Source organism: Mobula birostris, chromosome 19 (genome assembly GCF_030028105.1).
Source record: "Mobula birostris isolate sMobBir1 chromosome 19, sMobBir1.hap1, whole genome shotgun sequence".
NCBI classification, from domain to species: Eukaryota; Metazoa; Chordata; class Chondrichthyes; order Myliobatiformes; family Myliobatidae; genus Mobula; species Mobula birostris.
Genome location: NC_092388.1, coordinates 46642702 through 46670296, shown reverse-complemented (window position 1 = coordinate 46670296; position 27595 = coordinate 46642702). Strand labels below are relative to the sequence as shown.

The following is a 27595-nucleotide window of genomic DNA, read 5'->3' as shown; positions in this document are numbered from 1 at the left end:
TTCAAGACACTGGCCGTAATACCACCTTGTGCAATTGGATCCACAATTTCTTCACTTGCAGACCCCAGTCAATTTGGATTGACAACATCTCCTTCAAGATCTCCATCAGCACACGTGCACCACAAGGCTGTGTGCTCAGTCCCTGCTCTACTCACTTTACACCTACGACTTTGTGGCTAAGAACAGCTCCAATGCCATATTCAAGTTTGCTGATGACACCACTGTCATAGGCTGAATCAAAGGTGGTTCTGAATCAGCATATTGAAAATTTGGCTAAGTGGTGCCATAACAACACCCTCTTACTCAATGTTGTGAAACCAAGACGCTAATTATTGACTTCAGGAGGAGGAAACCGGTCCATGAGCCAGTTCTCACTAGAGCATCCGAGGTAGAGAGGGAAGGCAACTTTACATTCCTCAGTGTTATTATTACAGAGGACCTGCAGTTATGAAGAAAGCACAGCCGTACCTCTAATTTCTTAGGAGTTTGCAAAGATTCGGCAGGACATCTAAAACTTTGACAAACTTCTATAGATGCATAGTGGAGAGTATATTGACTGGCTGCATCATAGACTGGCGTGGAAACACCAATGCCCTTAAACAGAAGATCCTACTAAAGAAGTGGATACAGCCCAGTCCATCACGGGTAATGCCCCCCCCCACCCTTGAGCACATGTACACGAAGTATTGTTCCAAGAAAGCAGCATCCATCAGCAGGACATGCTCCGTTCTCACTGCCGCCATTAGGAAGAATGTATAGAAGCCACAGGACTCACACCACCAGGTTCAGGAACAGTTATTACCTCTCAACCATCAGGTTCTTGAACTAAAGGGGATAACTTTACTCAACTTCACTTGCCTTATCATTGAAATGTTCCCAAAACCTGTGGACACACTTTCAAGGATACTTCATTCATTTTCTCAACATTTATTGCTTATATCTATATTTTTTTTTCTTTATGTACTTGCAGTTTGTTGTCTTTTGCAAATTGATTGATCACCCAAGTTGGTGCACTCTTTCACTAACTCTATTATGGTCATTATTCCCCTATAGATTTATTGAGTATTCCCTTAAGAAAATGAATCTCAGGGTAGTATACAGCGACATATATGTACTTTGATAATAAATTTATTTTGAACTTTGAACTTTGATTCTTTTAATTTCAGGCACCATTAAAATGTGAACGTCTGTCAAATTGACTTGATGGATTCTTTTTTTGGATTTGGGCTTATCGATTATATGTGATAATAATGTTCTTTTGTAAGCCCGAAGAACGTTGTGTCCAAAACATTGGTGGACTAATGGATAAGGAGTGACCGTTAAAGTCTCTAGTTGATTTATGAGGATATGCTGAACACTGTTAATATTTGCAGCAACACACACAAAATGCTGGTGGAACGCAGCAGGCCAGGCAGCATCTATAGGAAGAAGTACAGTTGACGTTTCGGGTTGAGACCCTTCGTCAGGACTAATGGAAAAAAGAGATAGTAAGAGATTTGAAAGTGGGAGGGGGAGACCCGAAATGATAGGAGAAGACAGGAGGGGGAGGGATGAGGCAAGAGCTGGGAAGTTGATTGGCAAAAGGGATACAAGGATGGAAGGCCTTGGAAGAAAGAAAGGGGGAGGGGAGCACCAGAGGAAGATGGAGAACAGGCAAGAAGTTATTGTGAGAGGAAAAGAGAGACAATAAATAAATAAACAAACAAACAAATAAATAACGGATGGGGTACGAGGGGGAGGTGGGGCATTAACGGAAGTTAGAGGAATCAATGTTCATGCCATCAGGTTGGAGGCTACCCAGACGGAATATATGGTGTTGTTCCTCCAACCTGAGTGTGGTTTCAACTCGACAGTAGAGGAGGCTGTGCATAGACATATCGGAATGGGAATGGGACGTGGAATTAAAATGTGTGGCCACTGGGAGATCCTACTTCTTCTGGCGGACAGAGCGTAGATATTCAGCGAAGCGGTCTCCCAATCTGCGTCGGGTCTCAGCAATATATAGAAGGCCACATCAGGAGCACCGGACACAGTATATCACACCAGCCGACTCACGAAGTGAATAACTCATGTCCTTCTACCTTAGGCCATGAACTTACCAATTACCCCTGCTGTGGACACTTCTGGAGGTCGAAGATCTGTATGCTCCACAACCACTGGACTAAGTGTGTACATGTAGGAGGGGACTATGTTGAAAAATAAATGTGCTCGGTTTTATGAAATTGACTCCTTCTACCTTAGGCCACGAACTTATCAATCAGCCCTCACACTTGTCTCTAGCTTTCAGGTACTACTCCTGTTGCCAGTGAGGTTGCACTGATCATCACCAAAGCTGCAGCAATCTCTTCCCATGCTTCCCATAGTAAGCAGAGTATAGCCCACCTGGGACTGATCTATCCTATCGTTCTAATAAAGTTCCAGCACATCCTCTTGCATAACCTTGATATGCTCCCCCATATTACTCTGTTCCACAGTGGCCTCACATTTGTCAAGGTCTCTCTCACTGGTAAATACTGAAGCAATTTATTCATTTAGGATCTCCCCATCTCCTCTGATTCAAGACACGTTTCCTCTTTTATTCTGATTAGTGCTACCCTCAGTCTAATCATCCTCCTGTTCTTCATGTATGTGTAGAACTCTTTGCAGTTGTTCTTAATCCTAATGGCCAAGGGCTTTGCATGTCATCTACTAGCTCCTCCTAAGTCACTTCTTAAGCTCTTTCCTATCTACCATCCAACTCAAGACCCCCAACGGATCCTTGCTTCCTAAACCTTAAGTATGCTTCCTTCTTCCTCTTGACTGTAAGTTCTATATCTCTTGTCAACCATGGCTCTATTCACCTTGCAATCCTTTCATAAGAACATAACATAAGAAATAGGAGCAGGAGTTGGCCATCTGGCCCATCAAGCCTGCTCCACCATTCAATAATATCATGGCTGATCTGGTCATGGACCCATCTCCACCTACCTGCCTTTTCCCCATAACCCTTAATTACCTAGTATGCAAAAAGCTATCCAACCTTGTCTTAAATATATTTACTGAGGTAGCCTCCACTGCTTCTTTGGGCAGAGAGTTCCGCAGATTCACTACTCTCTGCGAAAAGCAGCTCCTCCTCATTTCCGTCTCAAATCTACTTCCCCGAATCTTCCCCTAGTTCAATGGGACAAACCTATCCAGAATTCCATGCAAGTGCTCCCTAAATAACTTCCACATTTCAGTTGCATATTTCTCTGAGTATATCTGCCCCCAATTTATGATCTCAAGTTTCTGCCTAATAGCATCATAATTCACCCAGCCCCAAAAAAATACTTTCCCATACAGTCTCTCCTATCCCTGTCCAAGGCTACAGTAAAGGTAGGGAGTTGTGCTAATGATCTACAAAATGCTCACTTGCCAAGAGATCTATCAATGACCAGCTTCACTGCTTGTACTAGATTCAGTCTGGCCTTGCCTCCAGTTGGCCTGTCTCCATATTGTGGCAGGAATCCTTCCTGGACACCAAACAAACTCTCCTCCATCTAAACTTTTCGCACTAAAGAAGTTGAAGTCATCCATGACAACTTTCCTAAAATTGCCTACCAATTTGCTTCTACGTGTCTCTGTGGCTAAAGAATACTCCAACGAGAGGGACCGCATCCTTCCTGCTTCTGACTTCCACACATATTGACTCTGTAGACATAGCCTCCAGGACATTCTCCCTTTCTGCAGCTGTGTTACAATCCTTGATTAGGAATGCCGCCCCCCCAATCTCTTTTACCTCCTTCCCTGTCCTTTTTGAAACATCTAAACCGTGGAACATCCAGCAGTCATTTCTGCTCTTGTAACAGCCAATTCTCTGTAATGGCCACAATGCTGTAGTTCTATGTTCTGATCCGTGCTTTACGTTCATCACTCCAGTTGTGATATTTCTCACATTAAAACACATTTGGCGGTGGTACCTGCCACAGAGCAGTATAGTAATTCAACAGGTAACGCTATGTTTTGTGGCTCCAATGGCCCAGGTTCAGTTCTGACCAGGTGCCAGTTTTGTGGAATTTGCAAGGTTGTCCTTTGACTATATTCATTTCAATAGGTTCAATAGGTACACTTAATGTCAGAGAAATGTATACAATTAGCATCCTGACATTCTTTTTCTTCGCAAACATCCACAAAAACAGAGGAGTGCCCCAAAGAATGAATGACAGAACCCCAAAGCCCCCCCAACTCCCTGCCAATGCACAAGCAGCAGCAAGGCAATGACCCCCCCACCAGGAAAAAAATATCAGCACCCTCCACCGAGCACTCAAGCATGCAGCAAAGCATCAATAAAGACACAGACTTGCAGTACCTCAGAGACTAGTCATTCACTCAGCAATTCGACATACTACAGGCTCCCTCTCTTCCTAATAAGGGAAAAAGAAGTGTCCCCGTTTCACAGCAAGAGGGGAGATGTAACAAACAACTCGCTGATTTATGATGTTAAAAGTCTGTTGGGTCACTTTTTCCAAACTCTGCGCCCAGAGAGTCGGCCCCAGAAAGGCGCAGTTCTCTGGACACAGCCCATGGCAGCTAACCCGCTGCTCCCAATGTTCTGTGTTCTCCTGCGACGCCTCAGGCATAGAATCAGCCCATCTCCAGAGCCACAGAAATCCGGCACCCTGAAGATGCACTAGTCTTCCAGGCTGCGTCCTTGGGGTATCAAAAAGCAGTCGGTCGTGAGGCCCTGAGAGCAGGTCCCATTCCCGCAAAGAACCAAAGTCAGAGTGTAACGCCAGGTCAGGGTCTTCAAAAGAACCTTGAAAACGAATTCCCTACATGTGCTCCTCATTCCTCCCACCTCCCATATCCAAAAGCTATGCTAGTTGGTAAACTAATTGCCTGTGTACATTGTCCTTCGTGTAGGGAAGAAGAAGAATCAGAGGGGATTAATGGGCAGAGAATGAGTTACTGAGAATAACATGGGGAATGGGATTGTTCTGAGAGACAGCACAGACTCAATGCCTGAATTGCCTCCAAATGAGAAGAGGTGTCCTGGAAAAGAAACCTTAAAATAGGTTTCCTTGACATCCAGCAGACAGTAACATTAGGGAATCTTTCAAATGTTTGTTTAACTTGTCTTTCACCACTTTTCTCACTATGCTAACACCCAGTGTGACTGACAAGGTGAGTGACTACCTGGCCAATTGGAAGCCTGCATTAAGGGAAAGGATAAGGGAAAGAAGAAGGAGATTTCTGTTGAAGAGGCTCTGTGTTAGAGGGTGGGAATGAAGATCCTAGTCTGAGAGATCTACAGGGAGTGTTTGTGGTTAGTTGGAGCTGAAAGCTGGTCAGTATGGTGGGAGATGGTTGTACAGGTGTCCCCCGCTTTTCAAATATTTGTTTTACAAAACCTCACTGTTACGAAAGACCTACATTAGTTCCCTGTTTTCGCTAACGGAAGGTGTTTTCACTGTTATGAAGAAAAGCAGCGCGTGATAAAAAATCAGCGTGCGATAAAAAAAGCAGCGCGCACCCCAAGCAGCCGCTCTCCCCTGGATTCAGAACGGCATTCTCGCCGGCATTGCTTTAACACATGCCTGTGAGCAGCTGTTAGCAAGATGAGTTCTAAGGTATCGGAAAAGCCTAAAAGAGCTCGTAAGAGTGTTACACAGCGTAAAACTAGACATAATTAAGCATTTTGATCGTGGTGAACGAAGTAAGGACAAAGTGAGTTTGGCTTGTGGAAGCTGACGAACATGATGTTGAAGAGGTTTTGGCATCCCATGACCAAGAACTGATAAAAAGCTGATGCAATTGGAAGAGGAAAGGATAACAATCGAAACCGAATGAGCAATGATAAAGTACGACTTTAATTTTGAAAGGGTACGTAGGTTTAGGGGATATTTGCAAGGTGGTTTGAGTCTTTACGAAGAACTGTATGATAGAAAAATGCGTGAGGCTAAGCAGTCAAGCAAGCCTTCCACATCAGCCACAGCAGACGACAAACTTCGACCTTCGACATCGAGGCAGGCAGAGCTAGAAGATGAGCTGCCTGCCCTGATCGACGATGAGATGACACCCTAGTGTCCCACCACCCCAACCCCAGGCTGCGGACACATACCGATTCCTGGAGAATGCAGCGGTAGCCGGGAGGCACACAGCACATCTTTAAGAAAAAAGCCAAAATAAACAAGCTAATTAATTAGGTGCTGCCCAGCACATAAATGTCAGCCCAGATCAGAGGCGATTGCCGATTTCGTCGCTTCTGATCTGGGCCGACAATTATGTGCTGGGCAGCACCTAATTAATTAGTTTGTTTATTTCGGCTTTTTTCTTAAAGGTGTGCTGGATGCATCCCGGCTACCGCTGTACCCCTGCATGCTTCACGGATCGGTATCGGTTTGCTGCCCGGAGGGTGGCGGCCACTGCACCACTCCAATCTCAGCCTAACATACCATCATCAGTGTGCTCTGCGCTGTCTTCCTGATTCCCGTAAGTGAAACTACACTGTACATACATTATTTCTACTTTATATCTGCGTGTATTTTTACATGTTATTTGGTATGATTTGGCAGTTTCATAGCTTAAAGGTTACTGGAGAGCGCTTGCGCCATGTTTTTGCTGACGGCGCTTGTGTGAGATTTTCGCTACGGAGAACAGTTCAGGCAATGATTGTGGAAAAGTATTTCTACTTTATATAGGCTGTGTATTTATCATATCATTCCTGCTTTTACTATATGTTACTGTTATTTCAGGTTTTGTGTGTAATTTGGCATGATTTGGTAGATTACTTCTGGGTCTGCGAACGCTCACAAAATTTTCCGATATAAGTAAATGGTAATTGCTTCTTCACTTTACGACATTCTGGCTTACGAACCATTTCATAGGAACACTCTACCTTCGGATAGCAGGGGAAACCTGTATTATAAAGGAAATAGAGGCAAGGAGGTGACAAATTTGAGCTGGAAGCAGGCAAACTTGTTTGGTCAACACATAAGCAACACTTCATAGGCACTTGTCCCACAAATCCAGCTGTGTACTTCCTTTGTTAAAAAGTTTTAAAAAATGATAAAGGAGCTATATCCTTGACATGTTGCCAACCAAGCTACTTCCCAAGAGCTTGCCACCTCCATACAGCTCAGAGGGATTGAGTCTGTATTGCTTGTTGACTTTGACTAAGGCAATGACCGCAGATGGAATATCATCACTGTTCTCTACACTCCCGGTTAGGAATGGGGCAATTAGAACACAGAATAGTACAGCAGAGGAACAGGTCCTTCAACCAACCAACAATGTTCTGCTGAACTAATCCCATATCTTTCCATTTTCTGCATGTTAGTGTGCCTCTATTGTACCTGGCCCCACCTTTCCAGGCACGCACCTCTCTCTGTGTGTAAAAAAAACTTGCCCTGCACATCTACTTTGAACTTTACCTCTGCACTTTAAATGCATGACCTCCTTTCTGGGAGAAGAAACTGGCTGTCTATCTATACTGCTCATAACTTGATACACTTAGGTCTCCTCGCAGCCTCAGCTGCTCCAGAGAAAAACTACCCTGGTTTTGAAGAGAATTACGGTATTATCAAACAGCTAGCTGATCTTCACTTGCTCTTTACTGACCTGTTGCTAGGGTCCAATAATTGCTGCTGCCTCCAGAAAGCAACCAACATAACCAAGGACCCCTCCTATCCCAGTCATCACCTCTTCTCTCTCCTACCATCAGGCACTAGGATCAAGGATCACTTCTATCTTGCAGACATCCCACTTCTCCCGGAAGTTCCGGGAGTCTCCCGCATATTAATAGTGGCTCCCTGATGCCTGCAAGTTATATACAATGTCCCAGAAATCAATTTTTTTGAGAGGGAGTGAGCACGAGAGTGAGAGAAAGTAAGAGAGAGTGATGAGAGAGAGAGAGAGCAAGCTAGCGAGAGCGACCACGAGAGAGAAAGAGCGAGAGAGTGCAAGAGAGAGAGAGAGAGAGCGAGCGCGCGCCATGGCAGGGTGTTCCAAAAAAAGAAAATATAAAACGTACGTCACCCCCAACTACCCAAAAGTGTACCCCTGCCTAACAGTGTTGCTCGCTGCACTGTTTGCAACAGTGACTTTTCTATTGCCCATGGTGGGTTTAAGTGTAAAGGACACATTCAGGTGAGTTTAACAGGTGTCATTCGTTCATTAGCATAGCTAATGTTATTTAAACTACCAGGCTAGCTGCTAAGGAGCTACTCTATTGCAGACATCCCACCTCTCCCGGGAGTTCCGGGAGTCTCCCGCAAATTGATGGTGCTACCACCCTGAAATGAGTTTTTGCAGGGTGGGATGTCTGATCTTGTTGTTATAAGATTGAAAATGAACCTCTTAGGTGATAAAGATGAAACCTTGATCTCTCAGTCAAACACATCCTGGTCCTTTTTTGTCTAACGGCACTGTACTTTTCCCCTGTAACTGTAATACTACATTCTGCATTCTGTCGTGTTTTTCTTTTGTACTACAATGTACTTATGCAATAGTCTGTCCAAATGGCATGCAAACAAATCTTTTCCCTCTGTCTCGTACAAGAGACAATAATAAATTCAACTCATAATATTTAATATATTTAAGAGGGAGTTAGATATGGCCCTTGTGGCTACGGGGATCAGGGGGTATGGAGGGAAGGCTGGGGCAGGGTTCTGAGTTGGATGATCAGCCATGATCATAATAAATGGCGGTGCAGGCTCGAAGGGCTGAATGGCCTACTCCTGCACCTATTTTCTATGTTTCTATGTTTCTATAATTGCCTGTGCACACTCTGGCAGCTTCCCAGCATCTCACTTGATTGGTCACACTGTCAACTGTACAATGAACCTTGGCACCATTAGGTTTCCAATTCACCAGAAATAAATTTGGTGTTACAATCACTTTTATTTAGTAAAGGTCAGAGAAGGAAGGACTCGGACCAATATTCCTTGCCTCTGGGTTAATAATTACTGGAAACAGCTATCATTAGTTATCTGTTTCTAACTGAACAAAACAAGCTTCAACTAGACTAGGGATTATTCCTAGATCTTCCCAATCCGATGGACAAACTACACTCCAGAGAAACTTACTCCTCCATTGTTAAAGACAATCTTTATTATTTAAGAACAGATACGTATAAGAGGGAGAAAGGATAGAGTTCAAAATTAGATGAAAAGACACACGTTCAAAATATAAATACTACCACATTTGTGTTTTCAGTTACAGTGTATATAATCCTCAGCATCAGACAACTTTCATCACTGAATTTTCTTGAGAGGGAAAAACGTAAACCTGTCACAAAACATCTAGAGATCACACTTCAGTAAGAATTATAGATTTGCGTACTGATGAATTAAAACAAATTTCTACCTGGCTGGGATGTGTCAGTCTGACCACGTTTGGCTCGTACACAATAATCCCACCGAGTGTTTGGATTTTCCACAAATTTCCCAATGTCAAGGAAGAGCTCACTGAAGGACATGTGGCTGGCCTGGTAAACTGTGTAGTAGAGCAGAGCTGCTCGCCAGAGGAAGGGATCCTTGCGGAACAGCACGCTGTGAATGCTGGCAAGTCCTTCTTCAGTTGGGTTGATTGGTTTCAGCCCATGTTTCCTGCGGCCATTCCAGTTACTCCAGGGCTGTAGGTTGTTATTTAAACCTCGAATGTAATGAGTACCTGCAAAGAATTCAACATTAGTTCTAGCAGAGTTGCTAAAGGGGAAATATTCAGCCAGAAAAGATATTTCATCCACCCTCATTTTATCCACTCATTGTCAGAGAGGAGACAACAGCAGCGCTGGGTCATACCATTCATCCCAAAGGTCAACATCCCAGAGTGTAATCCCAAATTAATGATTACTTCCACAGGCCTTGTACATAGATGCAATCCCAAGAAAGGCACACCAGAGTCTTTACTGCCTTAGAAGTTTAAGGAGGTTTGGCATGTAACCAACTGAATGCTAACAAACTTGAACAGGTATCCTGACTGGTTGCATTAAGGCCTGATACAGCAATTCAAATGCACAGTGTCACACCTCTCTATCAGGTGTGGGTAAGCGTGCCTGATGAGGGTCACCAGATGGACAAAAAACAGATGGTAAGCCACAACAGCACGTTAGTGCAAGGGGTTTTATTTGGTGCCAGGTGAAAAAAACGTGCAAAAGCTGCCCAAACGTTGTGAAGAAAAGAAGTATGTACAAATAGACAAATGAAAACAAACATGTACAAAAATTTACAAATATACAGAGGCTTTCTCCACGATACACTTTGTCATTAACTTTCCAACATAACTATTCACCAGATGTCAAACCCAACCTCCACAGCTCTCAGCAAAGCCACACTGGGAGTTTAAATCTGCCTGCGAAGAGTGTGGTGTGCCTGCTCCCACTAACACAGGCATTACTTTAGGGTGTCCTAAACTGTCCCTCTAGTCTTTTGGGGCAGTTCTGCTGTCTGCAAACTGATTTAACAGTATGAGTGAAAATAAGTGAAAATGTTTGGAATGCCTGTGTCTAGAATCCTTATTTTTATGAGTTATAAACCTGTACAGCACATTAACCGAAGGGGATGTTTTGATTAGCCAAGTTAGCAATTGTTTTACTGTTGGAGTGTGGAAATGGTGAACTCCCAAGAACTGCAGAATGGGAGGGCAAAGTGTGTGAGCTACTGGAGAAATTAGTCCAGGGAAAGGACAAGGAGGAGTGACTAGCCAGGCAAGGGGGCACGGTTAGCAGGAAAATTAGCATTGCCAACCTGTTCTGTCACACACAGAGTAAGATGAAGTTGCAGAGAAAAGTGGATTCAGCACGATATATCTCTGGAACATCTCTCCCCACCATCAGAAGTAACTACATGAAGCATTGCCTCTAGGTGGCAACATTTATCATCAAAGATTCCCATCATCTTGCAGCCATCTACGGAAAGGAGGTACAGATGCATGAAGTCCCACATCAACAGATTCAGGAACAGCTACCATTCAGTTCTTGAGCCAACCTGCACAACCCTAGTCATTAACTCTGTATAGCAACACCATGACTACCTTCTGTTTGTGTTCTTTGTTGTAATTTTGTTATATCATGTATGTTTTCCTTGTGAATGCTGTGTATCTGATCTATGCATCTGTGATGTTTCTACAAGCAGATTTTTCATTGCACTCATACATATATATATTTCTGCATGAGATAATAAACTCGATTTTGACAGTCCATTTAGTTGTTATATTTGGACATAAGTCTATGAAACTATACCAGTCAGTCATCCTATTAAAACATCTTCGTATTCCTACCACTTTCAGTCTAGTCAACTTGGAGATGTCCCTTATGCCTTTTGTTTTGGGTGAGTCAAATCTACTATGCCTTCATAAACACATTACAAATTATGTGCTCACTATATACCATATTACAACATTTTGTCCAAGTACATTACTGTTAATACAAATGCTGAGCAGTGAATATATTTAAGAATTTTGTTTTGGTTTTGGAAAATTCATGTACTGCTAGTTTATTGCTGGAACCAATGCTCTGGTTAGCACCCAAAACTTATTTGTTGACTGAGTTTAGCACTGATTCCCTTTTATCCTGAGTTTCAGCTGCAAAGCATCAAAAACTGGTTCTTATACCTATCTCATGTCTCAGCATTCCCTCTAGCCAGTGCTCGCGTGCAGTAGAAACATTGATGGTGAGGGTTGGGCGTCCATTCACTATTGTCATTGATGCACGAGAAAGCAAATCATCTGTTAAGTGGACTGCAATCTGTAATGTTTACAAGGAAATGCAATTAGAAGCTTTGCAGAAACTTTGCCAACCTGAAGTAACCGAGCCGAAAATATACCAAAATCCCACATGTAAAATTAAACAATTCTAAAACTAATATTTTAAAACTTGCTCATTTCCAACATAGTATACATCTACCTTATTCTAAAATTTCATAGGTGTTTTAATAGGAAACTGAGACTAATAATCCCCTTAAAAGAACAATTGATGCTCATACATTGTTCTGTGTGAACACTGGATATGGATAAAAACACTGGAGTTGGTGCAGGGAGCAGGGTTTTAGATTTTTGGATCAGTGGGATCTCTTCTGGGGAAGGTGGGACCTGTACAGATTGGATGGGTTGCACCTGAACTGGAAGGGGAGCAATATCCTTGCAGGTAGGTTTGCTGGCATGGTTTGGGAGGGTTGAAACTAATTTGCAAGGGGGATGGGACCCAAAGCGATAGAGCAGTGAAAGAAGTGCATGGAGTCAAGCCAGATCTAACATACAGACAGGCTTTGGAAAGAGAAGCAGAATAAACGGTGTAAAGACAGTAAGGTAGAAGGGCTGAAATGTGTGTGCCTCAATGCAAGAAGCATCAGGAACAAAGGTGATGGACTGAGAGCTTGGATACATACATGGAATTATGATGTAGTAGCCATTACAGAGACTTGGCTGGCACCAGGGCAGGAATGGATTCTCAATATTCCTGGATTTCAGTGCTTTAAAAGGGATAAGAGGGCAGAAAAGGGGGAGAAGGGGTGGCATTACTGGTCAGGGAAACTATTACAGCTACAGAAAGGGTGGGTAATGTAGCAGGATCCTCTTTTGAGTCAGTACGGGTGGAAGTCAGGAACAGGAAGGGAGCAGTTACTCTATTGGGGGTATTCTATAGGCCCCCTGGTAGCAGCAGAGATACAGAGGAGCAGATTGGGAGGCAGATTTTGGAAAGGTGCAAAAATAACAGGGTTATCATCATTGTTATCATAGGTGACTTTAACTTCCCTAATATTGATTGGCACCTGATTAATTCCAAGGGTTTAGATGGGGCAGAGTTTGTTAAGTGTGTCCAGGACGGATTCCTGTCACAGTATGTGGACAGGTCGACTAGGGGGAATGCCATACTAGATCTAGTACTAGGTAATGAACCGGGTCAGGTCACAGATCTCTCAGTGGGTGAGCATTTGGGGGACAGTGACCACCACTCCCTGGCCTTTAACATTATCATGGAAAAGGACAGAATCAGAGAGGACAGGAAAATTTTTAATTGGGGAAGGGCAAATTATGAGGCTATAAGGCTAGAACTTGCGGGTATGACTGGGATGATGTTTTTGCAGGGAAATGTACTATGGACATGTGGTCAATGTTTAGAGATCTCTTGCAGGATGTCAGGGATAAATTTGTCCTGGTGAGGAAGATAAAAAATGGTAGGGTGAAGGAACCATGGGTGACAAGTGAGGTGGAAAATCTAGTCAGGTGGAAGAAGGCAGCATACATGAGGTTTAGGAAGCAAGGATCAGATGGGTCTATTGAGGAATATAGGGAAGCAAGAAAGGAGCTTAAGAAGGGGCTGAGGAGAGCAAGAAGGGGGCATGAGAAGGCCTTGGCGAGTAGGGTAAAGGAAAACCCCAGGCATTCTTCAATTATGGCAAGAAAAAAAGGATGACAGGAGTGAAGGTAGGACCGATTAGAGATAAAGGTGGGAAGATGTGCCTGGAGACTGTGGAAGTGAGTGAGGTCCTCAATGAATACTTCTCTTCGGTATTCACCAACGAGAGGGAACTTGATGATGGTGAGGACGATATGAGTGAGGTTGATGTTCTGGAGCATGTTGATATTAAGGGAGAGGAGGTTTTGGAGTTGTTAAAATACATTAGGATGACTAAGTCCCTGGGGCCTGACGGAATATTCCCCAGGCTGCTCCACGAGATGAGGGAAGAGATTGCAGAGCCTCTGGCTAGGATCTTTATGTCCTTGTTGTCCACGGGAATGGTACCGGAGGATTGGAGGGAGGCGAATGTTGTTCCCTTGTTCAAAAAAGGTAGTAGGGATAGTCCAGGTAATTATAGACCAGTAAGCCTTACGTCTGTGGTGGGAAAGCTGCTGGAAAAGATTCTTAGAGATAGGATCTATGGGCATTTAGAACATGGTCTGATCAGGGACAGTCAGCATGGCTTTGTGAAGGGCAGATCGTGTCTAACAAGCTTGATAGAGTTCTTTGAGGAGGTGACCAGGCATATAGATGAGTGTAGTACAGTGGATGTAACCTATATGGATTTTAGTAAGGCGTTTGGCAAGTTTTCACATGGTAGGCTTATTCAGAAAGTCAGAAGGCATGGGATCCAGGGAAGTTTGGCCAGGTGGATTCAGAATTGCCTTGCCTGCAGAAGGCAGAGGGTCGTGGTGGAGGGAGTACATTCAGATTGGAGGATTGTGACTAGTGGTGTCCCACAAGGATCTGTTCTGGGACCTCTACTTTTCGTGATTTTTATTAATGACCTGGATGTGGGGGTAGAAGGGTGGGTTGGCAAGTTTGCAGACGACACAAAGGTTGGTGGTGTTGTAGATAGTGTAGAGGATTGTCAAAGATTGCAGAGAGACATTGATAGGATGCAGAAGTGGGCTGAGAAGTGGCAGATGGAGTTCAACCTGGAGAAGTATGAGGTGGTACACTGTGGAAGGACAAACTCCAAGGCAGAGTACAAAGTAAATGGCAGGATACTTGGTAGTGTGGACCAGCAGAGGGATCTCAGGGTACATGTCCACAGATCCCTGAAAGTTGCCTCACAGGTGGATAGGGTAGTTAAGAAAGCTTATGGGGTGTTAGCTTTTATAAGTCGAGGGATAGAGTTTAAGAGTCGCGATGTAATGATGCAGCTCTATAAAACTGTGGTTCAGCCACACTTGGAGTACTCTGTCCAGTTCTGGTTGCCTCACTATAGGAAGGATGTGGAAGCATTGGAAAGGGTACAGAGGAGATCTACCAGGATGCTGCCTGGTTTAGAGAGGATGCATTATGATCAGAGATTAAGGGAGCTAGGGCTTTACTCTTTGGAGAGAAGGAAGATGAGAGGAGACATGATAGAGGTGTACAAGATAATAAGAGGAATAGATAGAGTGGATAGCCAGTGCCTCTTCCCCAGGGCACCACTGCTCAATACAAGAGGACATGGCTTTAAGGTAAGGGGTGGGAAGTTCAAGGGGGATATTAGAGGAAGGTTTTTTTACTCAGAGAGTGGTTGTTGCGTGGAATGCACTGCCTGAGTCAGTGGTGGAGGCAGGTACACTAGTGAAGTTTAAGAGACTACTAGACAGGTATATGGAGGAATCTAAGGTGGGGGCTTATATCGGAGGCAGGGTTTGAGGGTCGGCACAACATTGTGGGCCGAAGGGCCTGTACTGTGCTGTACTATTCTATGTTCTATGTTCTAAAATCAAACTGACCTGTTTCAGAATTATTTATTTAAACAAAAACAACTTTAATTGATTACTGAAATTTGTTATTTCCAGTTTCAACAATGGGATGCACACACGTTATAGCTTCAGCTATGATTCATCCCAAGGTATGCCAATCCTCACAGCCTTTCCAGTGATGTACCACATAATTTACGTGGCACACATACCAGTGACACGGTTTGCCACAGTAGCCAAAGATACATTAGGATTGTTATCAGTGTTGATTCCATTCAGATACAATTTGTTTTAAACAGATTCTGCAAACTTCAAAATGCCTTAAAGAAATAATTAGCAACATGCCATAACATGGAAAAGTAAAAGATACTTTCTACTTCGGCTTACATCACCAAGGCAATTCTCCTTCTCCATGTACTTCTTCACGTAGAACCAAATGCGATTCTTAGTGAGCAAGTTTCCCCCGGTTGCTTGTTCAAACTTCTCATAGCTGCCGTATTTCTGAAGAGCCAGTTTCATTATTTTAATAGCCTAGCAGAAAAAAAATACTTTTAAGTACATCTACAGCAGTGTAATGGATTTTGCAAGTGTTTAGTTGTGGTCTGCAGCTGAAGAGAGATACAAATCAATATTCGCATTGTTGAGTTGGGAAAAAAACATGAAAAACTGAAAAAAGTAATCAGTCTGATTCCAGACTTCTTTGAAATCTTGTTTTGATCAATGACAACTTAAGAAACCAGCAAAGATCGAACTTGTGTTTCAATGCAATCTGATGCCTGAAGCTCATAATACAGTTCTCCAAATAGAAGAAAAGGATTAAACCAAAGTGCAACAAATTACAGCCTTAAAACAGCCAAGCTGCAGGAAGCCATAGATTTTCTCAATAAGTGGATAATATATTAATGTGCTTTTCAAGTTATGGTGAAGTGAGTCATCCCACTAATTGTGTTTCTTTATCCAGCACAGCATGGGAGGCTTAAATGAAAAACATGTTAAAAGAAAATCACATCTGCTCTTTGCATTAAGTTAATTTTTAACAGTAACAATATTTTACCTTAATTGGATATGATATCATACATCATAGTATGTGTTTTCTTATGTGACCTTCATGGTCCAAATTCCCAACCTCATTTTAACACAGATTTACTGCTGAAATCTGAACTAATAAGCTCTATATCCAGTCTGCATCTGATCACAACTTCATGAACACAGCCACTTCTACACAAAGCTAAATATGACAGCATACCAAAGACTGTAGCAATTCATATACAATATAAGCTCCTACTTATTGGGGGACTCTTTTCAGCATTGTATTATTTAAAGCAGAAAAGAAGCCATTGGAAATTGCAGATGCAATAATCTGGAGCAAAAATCAAACTTTTGGAGGAACTCAGCAGACCAGGCAGTGTCTGTAGGGGAGGGAGGGAGGGGGGAATGGTCAGTTGCATCTCGGGTCGAGAACCCTCATCAGCTCAGACAGAGGGGGTCTACCTGGAATGTTAACTGTCCATTTCCCACTGGTTCAGTTAAATAAATGTTAACTGACCCAGAGTTCTTCCAACAGTACCCCCCCCCCCCAAGACACAATTGATAACTACATTCTACTGGGCATGATACACTAAGAGTTGCAATAAACACTGACAAAGCTTTACAGTCAAAATATCAGCATATTTTCTGCATGACATTTGGAACAGTGCTGCATTGATGAATTATCTAGAGATTAAACCCAATCTTGTACACATTAGATCCAACTGGTAATCAATTCCAGGTTGTTTGGTGATCATTGGAGAATTAGCCCAAACATCCCACCCTGCAAAAACTCATTTCAGGGAGGTAACACAATCAATTTGCGGGAGACTCCCGGAACTTCCGGGAGAGGTGGGATGTCTGCAATAGAGCAGCTCCTTAGCAGCGAGCCAGCTACTTTAAGTAATGTTAGCTATGCTAATGAATGAATGACACCTGTTAAACTCACCTCAACATGTCTTTTACAGTCTTAACCCACCATGGGCAATAGAAAAGTCACTGTTGCAAACCATGCAGCAAACAACACTGCCATTATTTTTGACTCCTATTAGGCAGGGGTACACTTTAGTGTAGTTTGGGGTGACGTACCTTTTTATATTTTCGTTTTTGGAACACTCTGCCATAGCGCTCTTTCTCTCTCTCTCTCTCTCACTCTCATCTCTCTCTCAAAAAAATCGATTTCCGGGATATTGTATATAATTTGCGGGCATCAGGGAGCCACTATCAATATGTGGGAGACTCCCAGAACTTCCGGGAGAGGTGGGATATCTGCAATTCCCCCAAACGTGACTGACATTTGCTCCACTGCCTGCAGAAGCTGTAGCTTTTAGGAGAAATGCATAATCTTAATAAACTCACAACAAGGGCAGCAGCATTGTGTGGGGTTTGGGAAAGAGGTAGCTATCAAAGGGTCTGCACACAGCCTCTTCTCTCAAAGGTCAACCCAAGATTGAATAATTCACTGCAGCTTGTTCCACAGATTTTAGCCTCTCTGAAATAGTCACTAGTAACCTGTATGCAACGGATAGCGGCCCATGGATCTGCCTGCAGCTTGCAATGCCTCTGAGCCACTCTGTGCACAGGGGTCCATCAGGACACACCCATCACTCGACAGTGTACTGTAGGGGCCAACCTGAATGCTCAGAGAACAGCATCATACAGCTGCTGTCTGGAATTATATAAATACAATCAATGTAGATGACTCACAGTGGAAAACACCCTCAGAAATTCTTCTGAAACGGCTAATTCATTGCAACCAAACTTTTGTAAGGATGTAAGCATGTCAAAAAATGTTTCTGGTGCTCTAAAGGATATGAAGCCGCCTAAAGTTTCGGGAGCAGGGTGGGATAGTTCAAAGGCAGGGATGGGGACAAGGATGTGGGCAGAAAGAGTAAAACAGGCACAGTAATGGCAAGGATTATAGAATACCAACATTTTACTGTCACTGTATGTCAGTTAGGAAGGGCTGTCAGACAGTCAGGACAAAATACAAGCAGGAAGGAAAATTTCTACATCCTGGCCTCTCTCCACTGGCTACCAGTATGGTTTAGAATTGACTTTAAGGTTCTCCTGTTTGTTTATAAAGCCCTAAATGGGCTGGCCCCCTCCTATATCGCAGATCTTCTAACCCTTTATTCTACTTCCAGGTTCCTCAGGTCGGCTGACTTGGGGCTCCTAGCTGTCCCGCAATCTAAATTTAAGTTCAGGAGTGACCGTGCCTTTGCTGTTGTAGCCCCTAGACTGTGGAACAGCATTCCCCTCCCTATCAGATCTGCCCCCTCCATTGACTCTTTTAAATCCAGGCTCAAAACTTACCTTTATTCACTAGCGTTTGAATCTTCCTGATGTGGCTGACTTTTGGCTTGTGCCTCGGCTCATGTGTTATTTATTTTGTGCTTATAAGCTGTGTGCCTTGTTGTTTCTATCTATGTTTCTTGTATTTGTGATTTTAGCTACCTGTTATGGTTTGTACAGCACTTTGGTCAACATGGGTTGTTTTTAAATGTGCTTTATAAATAAATTTGACTTGACTATATTCTACATTCAGTAATAGTATGCATTTCGCTATGCTGTGAATTCAAAACAAATAGAAGCTTGATGTCAATCTGTGTGAAACATTTATACGTGGTTAGTAATACTGTAGCTCATTCCGACCAGGAATACCTACTGCCAGGATGATGGAAACAGATATGCCAGTGGCATTAGACAAGCATGTGAACATGTAGGGAATTAAGGAATATGATTATGTGCAGGGAGATGGGATTATTTTAGTTTGTCATCATGGTGGACATGAACCTTGTGGGCTGAAGAGCCTTCTTGTACTGAACTGCTCTGTTTGAGAATCGGCATGGTAGTGCAATGGTTAACAAAGTAGCATTAGATTATAGCTGATATCCCAAAATATCCATTGTGGAACTGTGTTCAGTTCAGTTTAGCTATCTGGCATCATAGTAGAGACTGTGAAAGTTGTCGGATTCTTATAATGTTATTTAGGGAACAAGAAACTGTAAGCTCCTTTTGGTTCGTGTTGCACATGACTTTGATCACATACCATGTAACTGAGCCTTAAAACCACTCAGCTGTCGCAGCTTTTTAATTAAGCAGTTAATGAAACTCTGCCACCACACCCCAAGCCTTCAGAATTACAAAAACAATTTCAAGATTTAAGGGTGCAGTCTGGATTGGAGAACTGAAGCCAATGTAACCATTGAGACAATCAGAATCAGGTTTATTGGCACTGACGTTTTAGTCACGAAGCTAGTCTTGTTGCAGCAGTACAGTACAGGCATAATAAATTACAAGTTACAGTAACAGAAAATAACTAAATATCCAAAAGAGGAATAGTGATGTAGTATTAATGGGTTGTTCAGAAATCCTATGGCAGAGGGGAAGAAGCTGTTCCTAAAACATTGAGTGTGGGTCTTCAAGCTTCTGTACCTCCTCCCTGGTAGTAATGAGAAGGGGGCATTTCCTGGACAGTGAGAGTCCCTAATGATAGCTGCTGCCTTCTTGAGATGCCGCCCTTTGAAGATGGTGAGGAGGCGGGAGGTGTGAGGTGTGAGCCCTTGGTGAGCTGGCTGGCTGAAACCTCTTACAGTCCTGTGCATTGGTGTCTCCATACCAGACAGTGATACAGTCAGTCAGAATAACATCTTTATTAGTCTTTGGTGATTTTAGTAATTTTATTTAGTAATCCAGTAACTTTGGTAATTTTAGAACCTTGATGCTTAATCAAGATTGAATGGGTGAAATGGAGTCGAACCTTTTCATGGAATTAAGAATTACCAGTTTTTAAAAGAACAGCAACAAATTTGAACACCCCTATACTATATTCAGCGTATCACAGATTGTGTCCTCCTCTAGAAAATAATGATTGCTCACACCCATATATAAATTATTTTGCATTGTTGTCTTTTTTTGTCAACTGGGCCAAGTCCTCCAGGGCTGGGTAGCAATTACTTTTTGAAGAGGTTACTAAGCGGTGCATTTTGAAAATAGTGATGGGAAGATTAATGCAATCTCTGTACTTATGCAATACCAGTAGGATTTGTGCCCCTGGCATTAATCAACTGACCCAAAGCTAGAGGTGGACAACTGCTGTGTTGACCTCTCACAGTGTACAGCTTGTACTCCCAGTAGCAGAAGTCATCTCCTTTAGAAATAGCTATATTCCTCTAATTCTGGTCTCCCATCCATTTGCCAATTTAACTGCTTTGAAATGATCTGCTTTGCAATTGTTGTCCATATTTTCAGCTGCCAGGGCTTGGAGTTCTGTTTTTTTAATGTTCCCGTAAAGTGTCCTCACAGGTTTAGAAATTCAAGAGCTTCAAGGGGCAGAAGTGAAAAGTTTGAAGGTAGATAAGTCATCTGAACTACAGCCCAGGGTTGTGAAAGAGGTAGCTGAGGAGATTCTGGAGACAGTAGTAGTGATCTTTCAAGTTTCATTTGATTCTGGAATAGTTCCAGTGAACTGGAAAATCACAAATATCACTCCACTCTTTAAGAAGGGAAGGAGGCAAAAGTCAGGGAGAAAATTCAGAAATAGGAGGTGTGAAGAGACTTTGGAATCCTTGTGCAGGATCCCCTATAGGTTAATTTGCAGTTTGAATCAGTGGTAAAGGAAGCAAATGCAGTGTTAGCATTTAATTTACGAGAACTAGAATGTAAAAGCAAAGTTGTATTGCTGAGGCTTTAAGATATTGGTTAGACAGCACTGAGTATTATGATCAGCTCCTTATCTAAGAAAGAATGAACTGGCATTGGAGAGAGTGCAGAGGAGGTTCATGAGAATGATCCCAGGAACGAAAGGGTTAAGGTATGAGAAGTGTTTGATGGCTCTGGGCCTGTACTCACCGGACTTCAGAAGAATGGGGTGGGGGGATGTGTGGGTCTTATTGAAATCTATTGAATAGTTAAAGGCATAGAGAACCTGGTCACGTACAGGATGTTTCCTGCAGTGAAGGGTGCTAGAACGAGGGGACACAACCTCAGAAGGACATCCATTTAGACAGAGATGAGGAGGAATTTCTTCAGTCAGAGGGTGGTGAATCTGTGGAATGCATTGCCAAACAGGCCAAGTCATTGAGTATACTTAAAGCAGAAGTTGATTGGTTCCCAACTAGTCAGGGTGTCAATGGTTATTGGGAGAAAGCAGGAGAATGGGATTAAGTATAATAAATCAGCCATCATGGAATTACGGAAGAGACTCGATGTGCCAAATGGCCTAATTCTGCTCCTATGTTTTATGGTTTTTGCTGAGTTAGATGGTTTTGTGACCACAGGTGGTAACTTTACGATTGCAAGATACTGCTGGACATTAAGAATTTCAAGTGCAACAGGTCTACACCCACCAGCGAATTGTTTGTTGGTGGACTTGCTGGAGAAGCTGGACTTAGTGCACGCCATGGTGCTGCCTGCTACAAAGAGGTGTTGAAGCAATAAACACAATGTGCTGGGGGAGCTCAGCAGGTCAGTAGCATAAAGAGTTATCATTTTGGGCCAAGACCCTTCATCAGAACCAGAAAGCGGGGAGGGGGGAGGGAAGAGGTCAGAATGAGGTGGAGGAGAGGAAGTAGTACAGGGTGGTAGGTGATAGGTGAAACTGGGAGAGGGGAAGGGGTGAACTAAAGGGCTGGGAAGTTGATTAGTGGAAGAGCTGGAGAAGGGAGAATCTGACAGGAGAGGACAGAAGACCATAGAAGAAAGGAGAGGGGAGGAGCACTAGAGAGGTGACAGGCAGGTAAGAGAAGGTGTGAGATGGGGAATGGTGAAAGAGAGTAATCCTTGTAAGTTTGAGAATTCAATGTTCATGCCATCAATCTGGAGGCTACCCAAATGGAATTGCTCCTCCAACCTTATCGTGGCAGTACAGGGGGCCATGGACTGGCATATTGGAATGGGAAAGGGAAGTAGAATTAAAAGAGGTGGACACCAGGAAATCTCACTTTTTGTGGTGGACAGAGTACAAGTTTGATGAAGCGTCTCCCAATCTACGTCAGGTCTCACCGATGCACAGGAGGCCACACTGGGAGCACTGGATAAGGCAGATGACCCCAACAGGCTAACAGGACAGTGGCCATCAGGAAGGCCTTAAAGCTCTCTGCTTCTCTCTGGACAATTGACCCAACCTGTTCCCCACCACCACCACTCTCCTGTGTGTGGCAGAATAGTCCTCACCCTCAATGATTTCTCCTTCCACTCCTCCCACTTCCTTCAAACCCAAGGGGTAGCCATGGGTACTTGCATGGGTCCCACCAATGCCTGCCTTTTCATCAGCTATGTGAAACAGTCCATGCTCCAAGCCTACACGAGCATCACTCCCAACTCTTCCGATACTATATTGACAACTGCATTGGTGCTGCTTCCTGCACCCATGCTGAGCTCATCAACTTTGCCTCCAACTTCCACTCTGCCCTCAAATTTACATGGTCCATTTCTGACATTTCTCTCCCCATTCTTGATCTCTGTCTCCATCTCTAGAGACAGTCTATCCACTGCTATCTTTTATAAACCCACTGATTCTCAAAGCTATCTTTTATAAATCCACTGATTGTCAAAGCTATCTTTTATAAACCCACTGATTCTCAAAGCTATCTTGACTACTCCTTTTTCCACCCTGTCACTTGTAAAAATCCATTCCCTTTTCTCCATTCTTCTGCCTCCACAGCATCTGTTCTTTTCATTGAGGTTTTTAATTTCAGAACAACTGAGAGGTCCTCCTTCCTCCACATCAACGCTGCCCTCAACCGCATCTCTTCCACTTCACACACATCTGCCCTCACCCCATCCTCCCACCACCCAAGGGTTCCTTTTGTCCTCACCTACCACTTCACAAGTCTCCATATCCAGCACACAATTTTCCTTAACTTCTTCCATCTCCAATGGGATCCCACCACCAAGCACATCTTTCCTTTCACGCCCCCCCCCCTTTCTGCTTGCCATGGGGATCACTCCCTAAATGACTCCCTGGTTTATACGTCCCTCCCTACTGATCTCCCTCCTGGCACTTACCCTTGTAAGCTGAACAAGTGCTACACCTGCCCCCTACACCTCCTCCCTCACTACCATTCAGGGCCCCAATCAGCTGTGGCAACACTTCACCTGTGAGTCTGCTGGGGTTATCTACTGTATCTGGTGCTCCCTCCTGTATATCAGTGAGACCCAACATAGATTGGGTGACCACTTTCGCTCCTTTCTCCACAAAAGCGGAATTCCTGGTGGCCACCCATTTCAATTCTGCTTCTCATTCCCATTTTGACACGTCAGTCCACAGTCTCTACTGCCATGATAATGTTGGAGGAGCAACACCTTACGTTCCGTCTGGGTACTCTCCAACCCGATGGCATGAACATCGATTTCTCTAACTTCTGGTAATTACCCTCCCCCCCTTCTCCTTCACCATTCCCAATTCTTGTTTTCCTCTCAAATTTCTCTTCTTATCTGCTTATCATTCCCTTGGTCTCCTCCCCTTTCCTTTTCTTCCATGGTCTTCTGTCCTCTACCAGATTCTTCCTTCTCCAGGCCTTTATCTCTTCCAACAATCAACTTCCCAGCTCTTTAGCTCCCCCCTCCTCCTCTGCCCATTTCACCTATCACCTGGTACTTCTTCCTCCACTCCCCACCCCCCCCACTTTCTTATTCTGACTTCTCCCCTCTTCCTTTCCAGTCCTGATGATGGGCCTCATCCCGAAACTGTTCACCAATCCATAGGTGGCACCTGACCTTCTGAGCTCCTCCACCATTTTGTGTGTATTGCTCTAGATTTCCAACATCTGCAGTACCTCGTGTCTTAGAAAGGCATCGGAGTTGGTGCTCACAGGTGGTGTGCAGTCTAACAGTGAGGGATTGTCTCAGTCATTTTTCTTGTGATCACAAGACCCTGTTGAACGTAGTAATGTGGAATGTCACAAGTCTGGTTCACAGGCGAGATTGACGATGGGGGAGATGTGTGGCCTAGGGCTCATGCTGCGGTGTCGCCTGTTTGCAGCTGTTCAGGAGAGAGGCGTCAGAGACGGTGCCCGGAGGTGGCGCGGCAACATGCTGACATTGGTGCTGCCCTCCAGTGTCCACTCAGTGGAAGCCAAGCTAGATTGCACTCGTTGGCAGACTGCTACGGGCTTGCTCTTGCCGACAACATTCATAGCTTCAGGGACTTGGGCTATATTTATATCGTTTTGCGTAACTGTATGTTTACTGCTATCTTAAATATGCTACAATCTGTGTATACTGTTTTGCACCTTGGCTCCACAGGAACACGGTTTCATTTGGCTGTATCATGGGTATTCATATATGGTTGAATGACAATTAAAGCTGAACTTGAAATGAAGAGGGAAAACACTTAATTTCTGGAGAAGAAATTCAAGGAAACTTCTACAGTTAAATATTTCACTATATTGTCCCTGTTCCCTGCATGCTACCAGTGCATCTTCAAAGTGTTCACTTCCATTGGATCAGGTTACCAATCTTTACTAATCATTCCATCGTTATTTTTCTTTATATGAATACGTAAGAAAATAAACAGAGGCTTAAGCTGAAGCCTCCAGAATTGCCTTTTGAATTTTCACTATCTGTGGCAAAATGATAACATTTAATTCAGCTCACAACTAAAGCCTGAGTTGGGATGTGGTATTTGTAGACACTACATCATGTATAATCAAGGAAATAAAAACATTGTCTTGCTGGTTTTCAGGCTCCAGATGTCAATTATACACTCTTTGGCTATTTTATTAGATATGCCTATTGGTTGTTGGCATCCATCTGTCTCGAAGGACAATGGATAATCATCATCATAAGCCTCAGTGGAAGGTATGGAGATCCTGAGGTGCCCAGTCGTCAAGATCCCCCTCTCGGCCTCACCAGTGTAGTCCAAAGGAAAGCTTATGAATCAATACGTTTGTCACCAGCTTGGCTGCAGGAGCTACTGGGAGGATGTTCAATGACGTCCAGCCGCCTTAGGGGCTCCACTCTGGATTTGCTGTCCTGGGTTTACTCCCAAAGCCTTCGTCGCCCCTGAGGCTGCCCACAAGGCAGTGGGGCTATTTATCCATAGCTGGGGATCTGGTTCATGAGCACCAGGGCGTGTCCACACACCAGTGAGCCTGTGTGCTACGTGTGCAGGGATCAGACCTCCTCCCTGTCCTCTGTAGTTCAGCCCGAGTCCGAAAGGGGTTTAGCTTCCATGTGTCTCATGGTACACCTGTATATTAATATAAATATCTTATAGGCCAATCATCTGGCAGCAACTCAATGCATAAAAGCCTGCAAACATGGTAAAGAGGTTCAGTTGTTTTTCAGACCAAACATCAGAATGAGGAAGAAGTGCAATCCAAGTGACTTTGACCGTGGAATGATTGTTGGTGCCAGCAGGATGGTTTGAGCATCTCAGAAACTGCAGTCACCCAGAGGAAAAGTCCAGGTGATGAGAGAAAGAGAGAGCAGGGACCTCTGTTGGGTGCACTGGAATCCGTATGGGTTGGTGGTTGGCTCCTCCCATCAGTGCTGCCCTCCAGTGTTCACTTGGTGGAAGAACAAGTTGGACAAAGAGTCTACAGTCATATACACTCAGGGACTTGGGCCACTTTTTTTCTTTGTGACTGTATGCTTTTCTGAAATCATAACCATATGTGCTATGTGTTGTGTGCTGTAAGTAATGTGTTTTGCATTTTGCCCCAGAGGAATGCTGTTTTGTTTGACTATATTCATGTATTGTTGAATGATAATTAAACTTGAACTTGATCTTCTGGGGTTTTCATGCACAACAGTCTCTAGAGTTTACAGAGGGTGGTGCGAAAAACAAAAACAACATCCTGTGAGCAGCAGATCTGTGTGCAAAACAGTGTTTATAAGGGATTTCAGAGGAGAATGGTCAGACTGGTTCATGCTGACGGGAATGTGACAGTAACACAAATAACCATGCATTAGAACAGTAGCGTGCAGAAGAGAATCTCCAAACACACAACACGTCAAACGTTGAAGTGGACGGGCTACAGCAACAGCAACAGAGGACCAAGAACATACACTCAAGCAGTTACTTTATTATTAGGTACTGGAAAGTACCTAATAGAGTGGCCACTGAGTGTGATTCCCCATAGATTGCCTTGACTATTTACCGCATTGAAAATATCAACAGCACCATCTACTGGCCAACCAAGAAAACAAAGAGTAGCTTGCAACTTCAAATCTCTGATCACAGTACCCAGGAACTCACCTAGTTTGCCGTTTACAATTCCATAATACAGTAAGAGTTGTGGCCTTGTCATAGTTTTGATAGTTGCCTTAATTATTTAGTCTACATTGGATTCAGACACAAGGTGAGGAAATTCTTAGTAGAGAAAATCTTCAGCATATGATTATTACATAGATCCAAGTCCATCTAGTCTCTCAAAGATAATTCATCTATTCAAATTGCACTTTCTAATATCACCAAGGTGTTAGTTTCAAAAAGGAAACTGTCTGATTAAATCAACTACAGATACTGAAGGAGTAAATGTCCATGGACCCTAACAATGAAAACTGATTGAATAATTGAGGGATTCCAAACTGTGACTTTGCAATTCTAAAAGGTGAAAACAAATCATTTTCTTAGAGAAAGATGAATTACATAGACAAAGAAAACCTGTGTGAAATGAGTCAGTGTCTCACAGAAAACTTTCCAGTCAGAGCTGGGTGCAGAGTCTGGACGAAAGGTAAAAAAGGCAAGGTAATAGGAGTTTCAGTATTGATCTGCTTATTACTGCTTTATGTTCATACTATTTTCCCCACAGACATTCCCTGCCTGTTTATCATCCTTCCTTAAAAAACACTAAGTTATTTGTCACCCATCTTAATTTCTCCTAATGAGGACCAGTAAAAAATTCCCCTTGATAAATCATGTAGCATTTCAGGATATTTTACTACACTAAAAGAGCCAATACAATTTCATGTTGCGTCTAATACAGCAGCTGCTTTCTGACTATGACTCCTGTTGATACAAACTGCGAATGCAAGTAGGAAAGAATTAAATCTGAAGCCCAATATTTTGAATCAAAACATGACCTGACTGAATAATATCAACTTGGAGAAACAACACGCCCACCAGCACCTCACTGGGAAAGTACTCTGTAATTAGAACTTGCTCTTTGTACTTCACATTAACAGGTTTTTTTTAAAAAGAGTTGTGTCTCATGAAACATTCCAGGTTACTGTTTAAATTACCATGTAAGGCACAGCTCATTGACCACTGGCTCTGACCGTAAATCAGACATTGCACCCTGCATAAACTCATTTCAGGGAGGTAGCAGCCCCCCCACCCCCCGCCCCCCGGGTTGACCTCCAAGAGTGTATGTAATACTTTGTTTAGTGATTTTGTCTAATCTGTAAACCAAGTTGGGTATATGCAGAAAATGTGATATTAAAATATGTACTTATATTAAATTATCATGTTTATTCTATTACAACTTTAAGCAACTCTACA

The 27595-nt window shown here is 43.3% G+C and overlaps 1 protein-coding gene across 2 annotated transcripts in view; it reads right to left on the bottom strand.

Annotated features, from left to right (window-relative positions):
• matcap2 (microtubule associated tyrosine carboxypeptidase 2) overlaps window positions 1-27595 on the bottom strand; it is a 71680-nt gene that overhangs the window by 19001 nt on the left and 25084 nt on the right. For both annotated transcript variants that reach the window (XM_072283059.1, XM_072283060.1), the window contains exons 4-6: window positions 15505-15648; window positions 11572-11704; window positions 9325-9630 (exon numbers count right to left, since the gene is read on the bottom strand). In XM_072283059.1, coding sequence (XP_072139160.1) covers window positions 9325-9630; window positions 11572-11704; window positions 15505-15648 — 583 coding nt within the window. The remainder of the gene's footprint in view (window positions 1-9324; window positions 9631-11571; window positions 11705-15504; window positions 15649-27595) is intronic.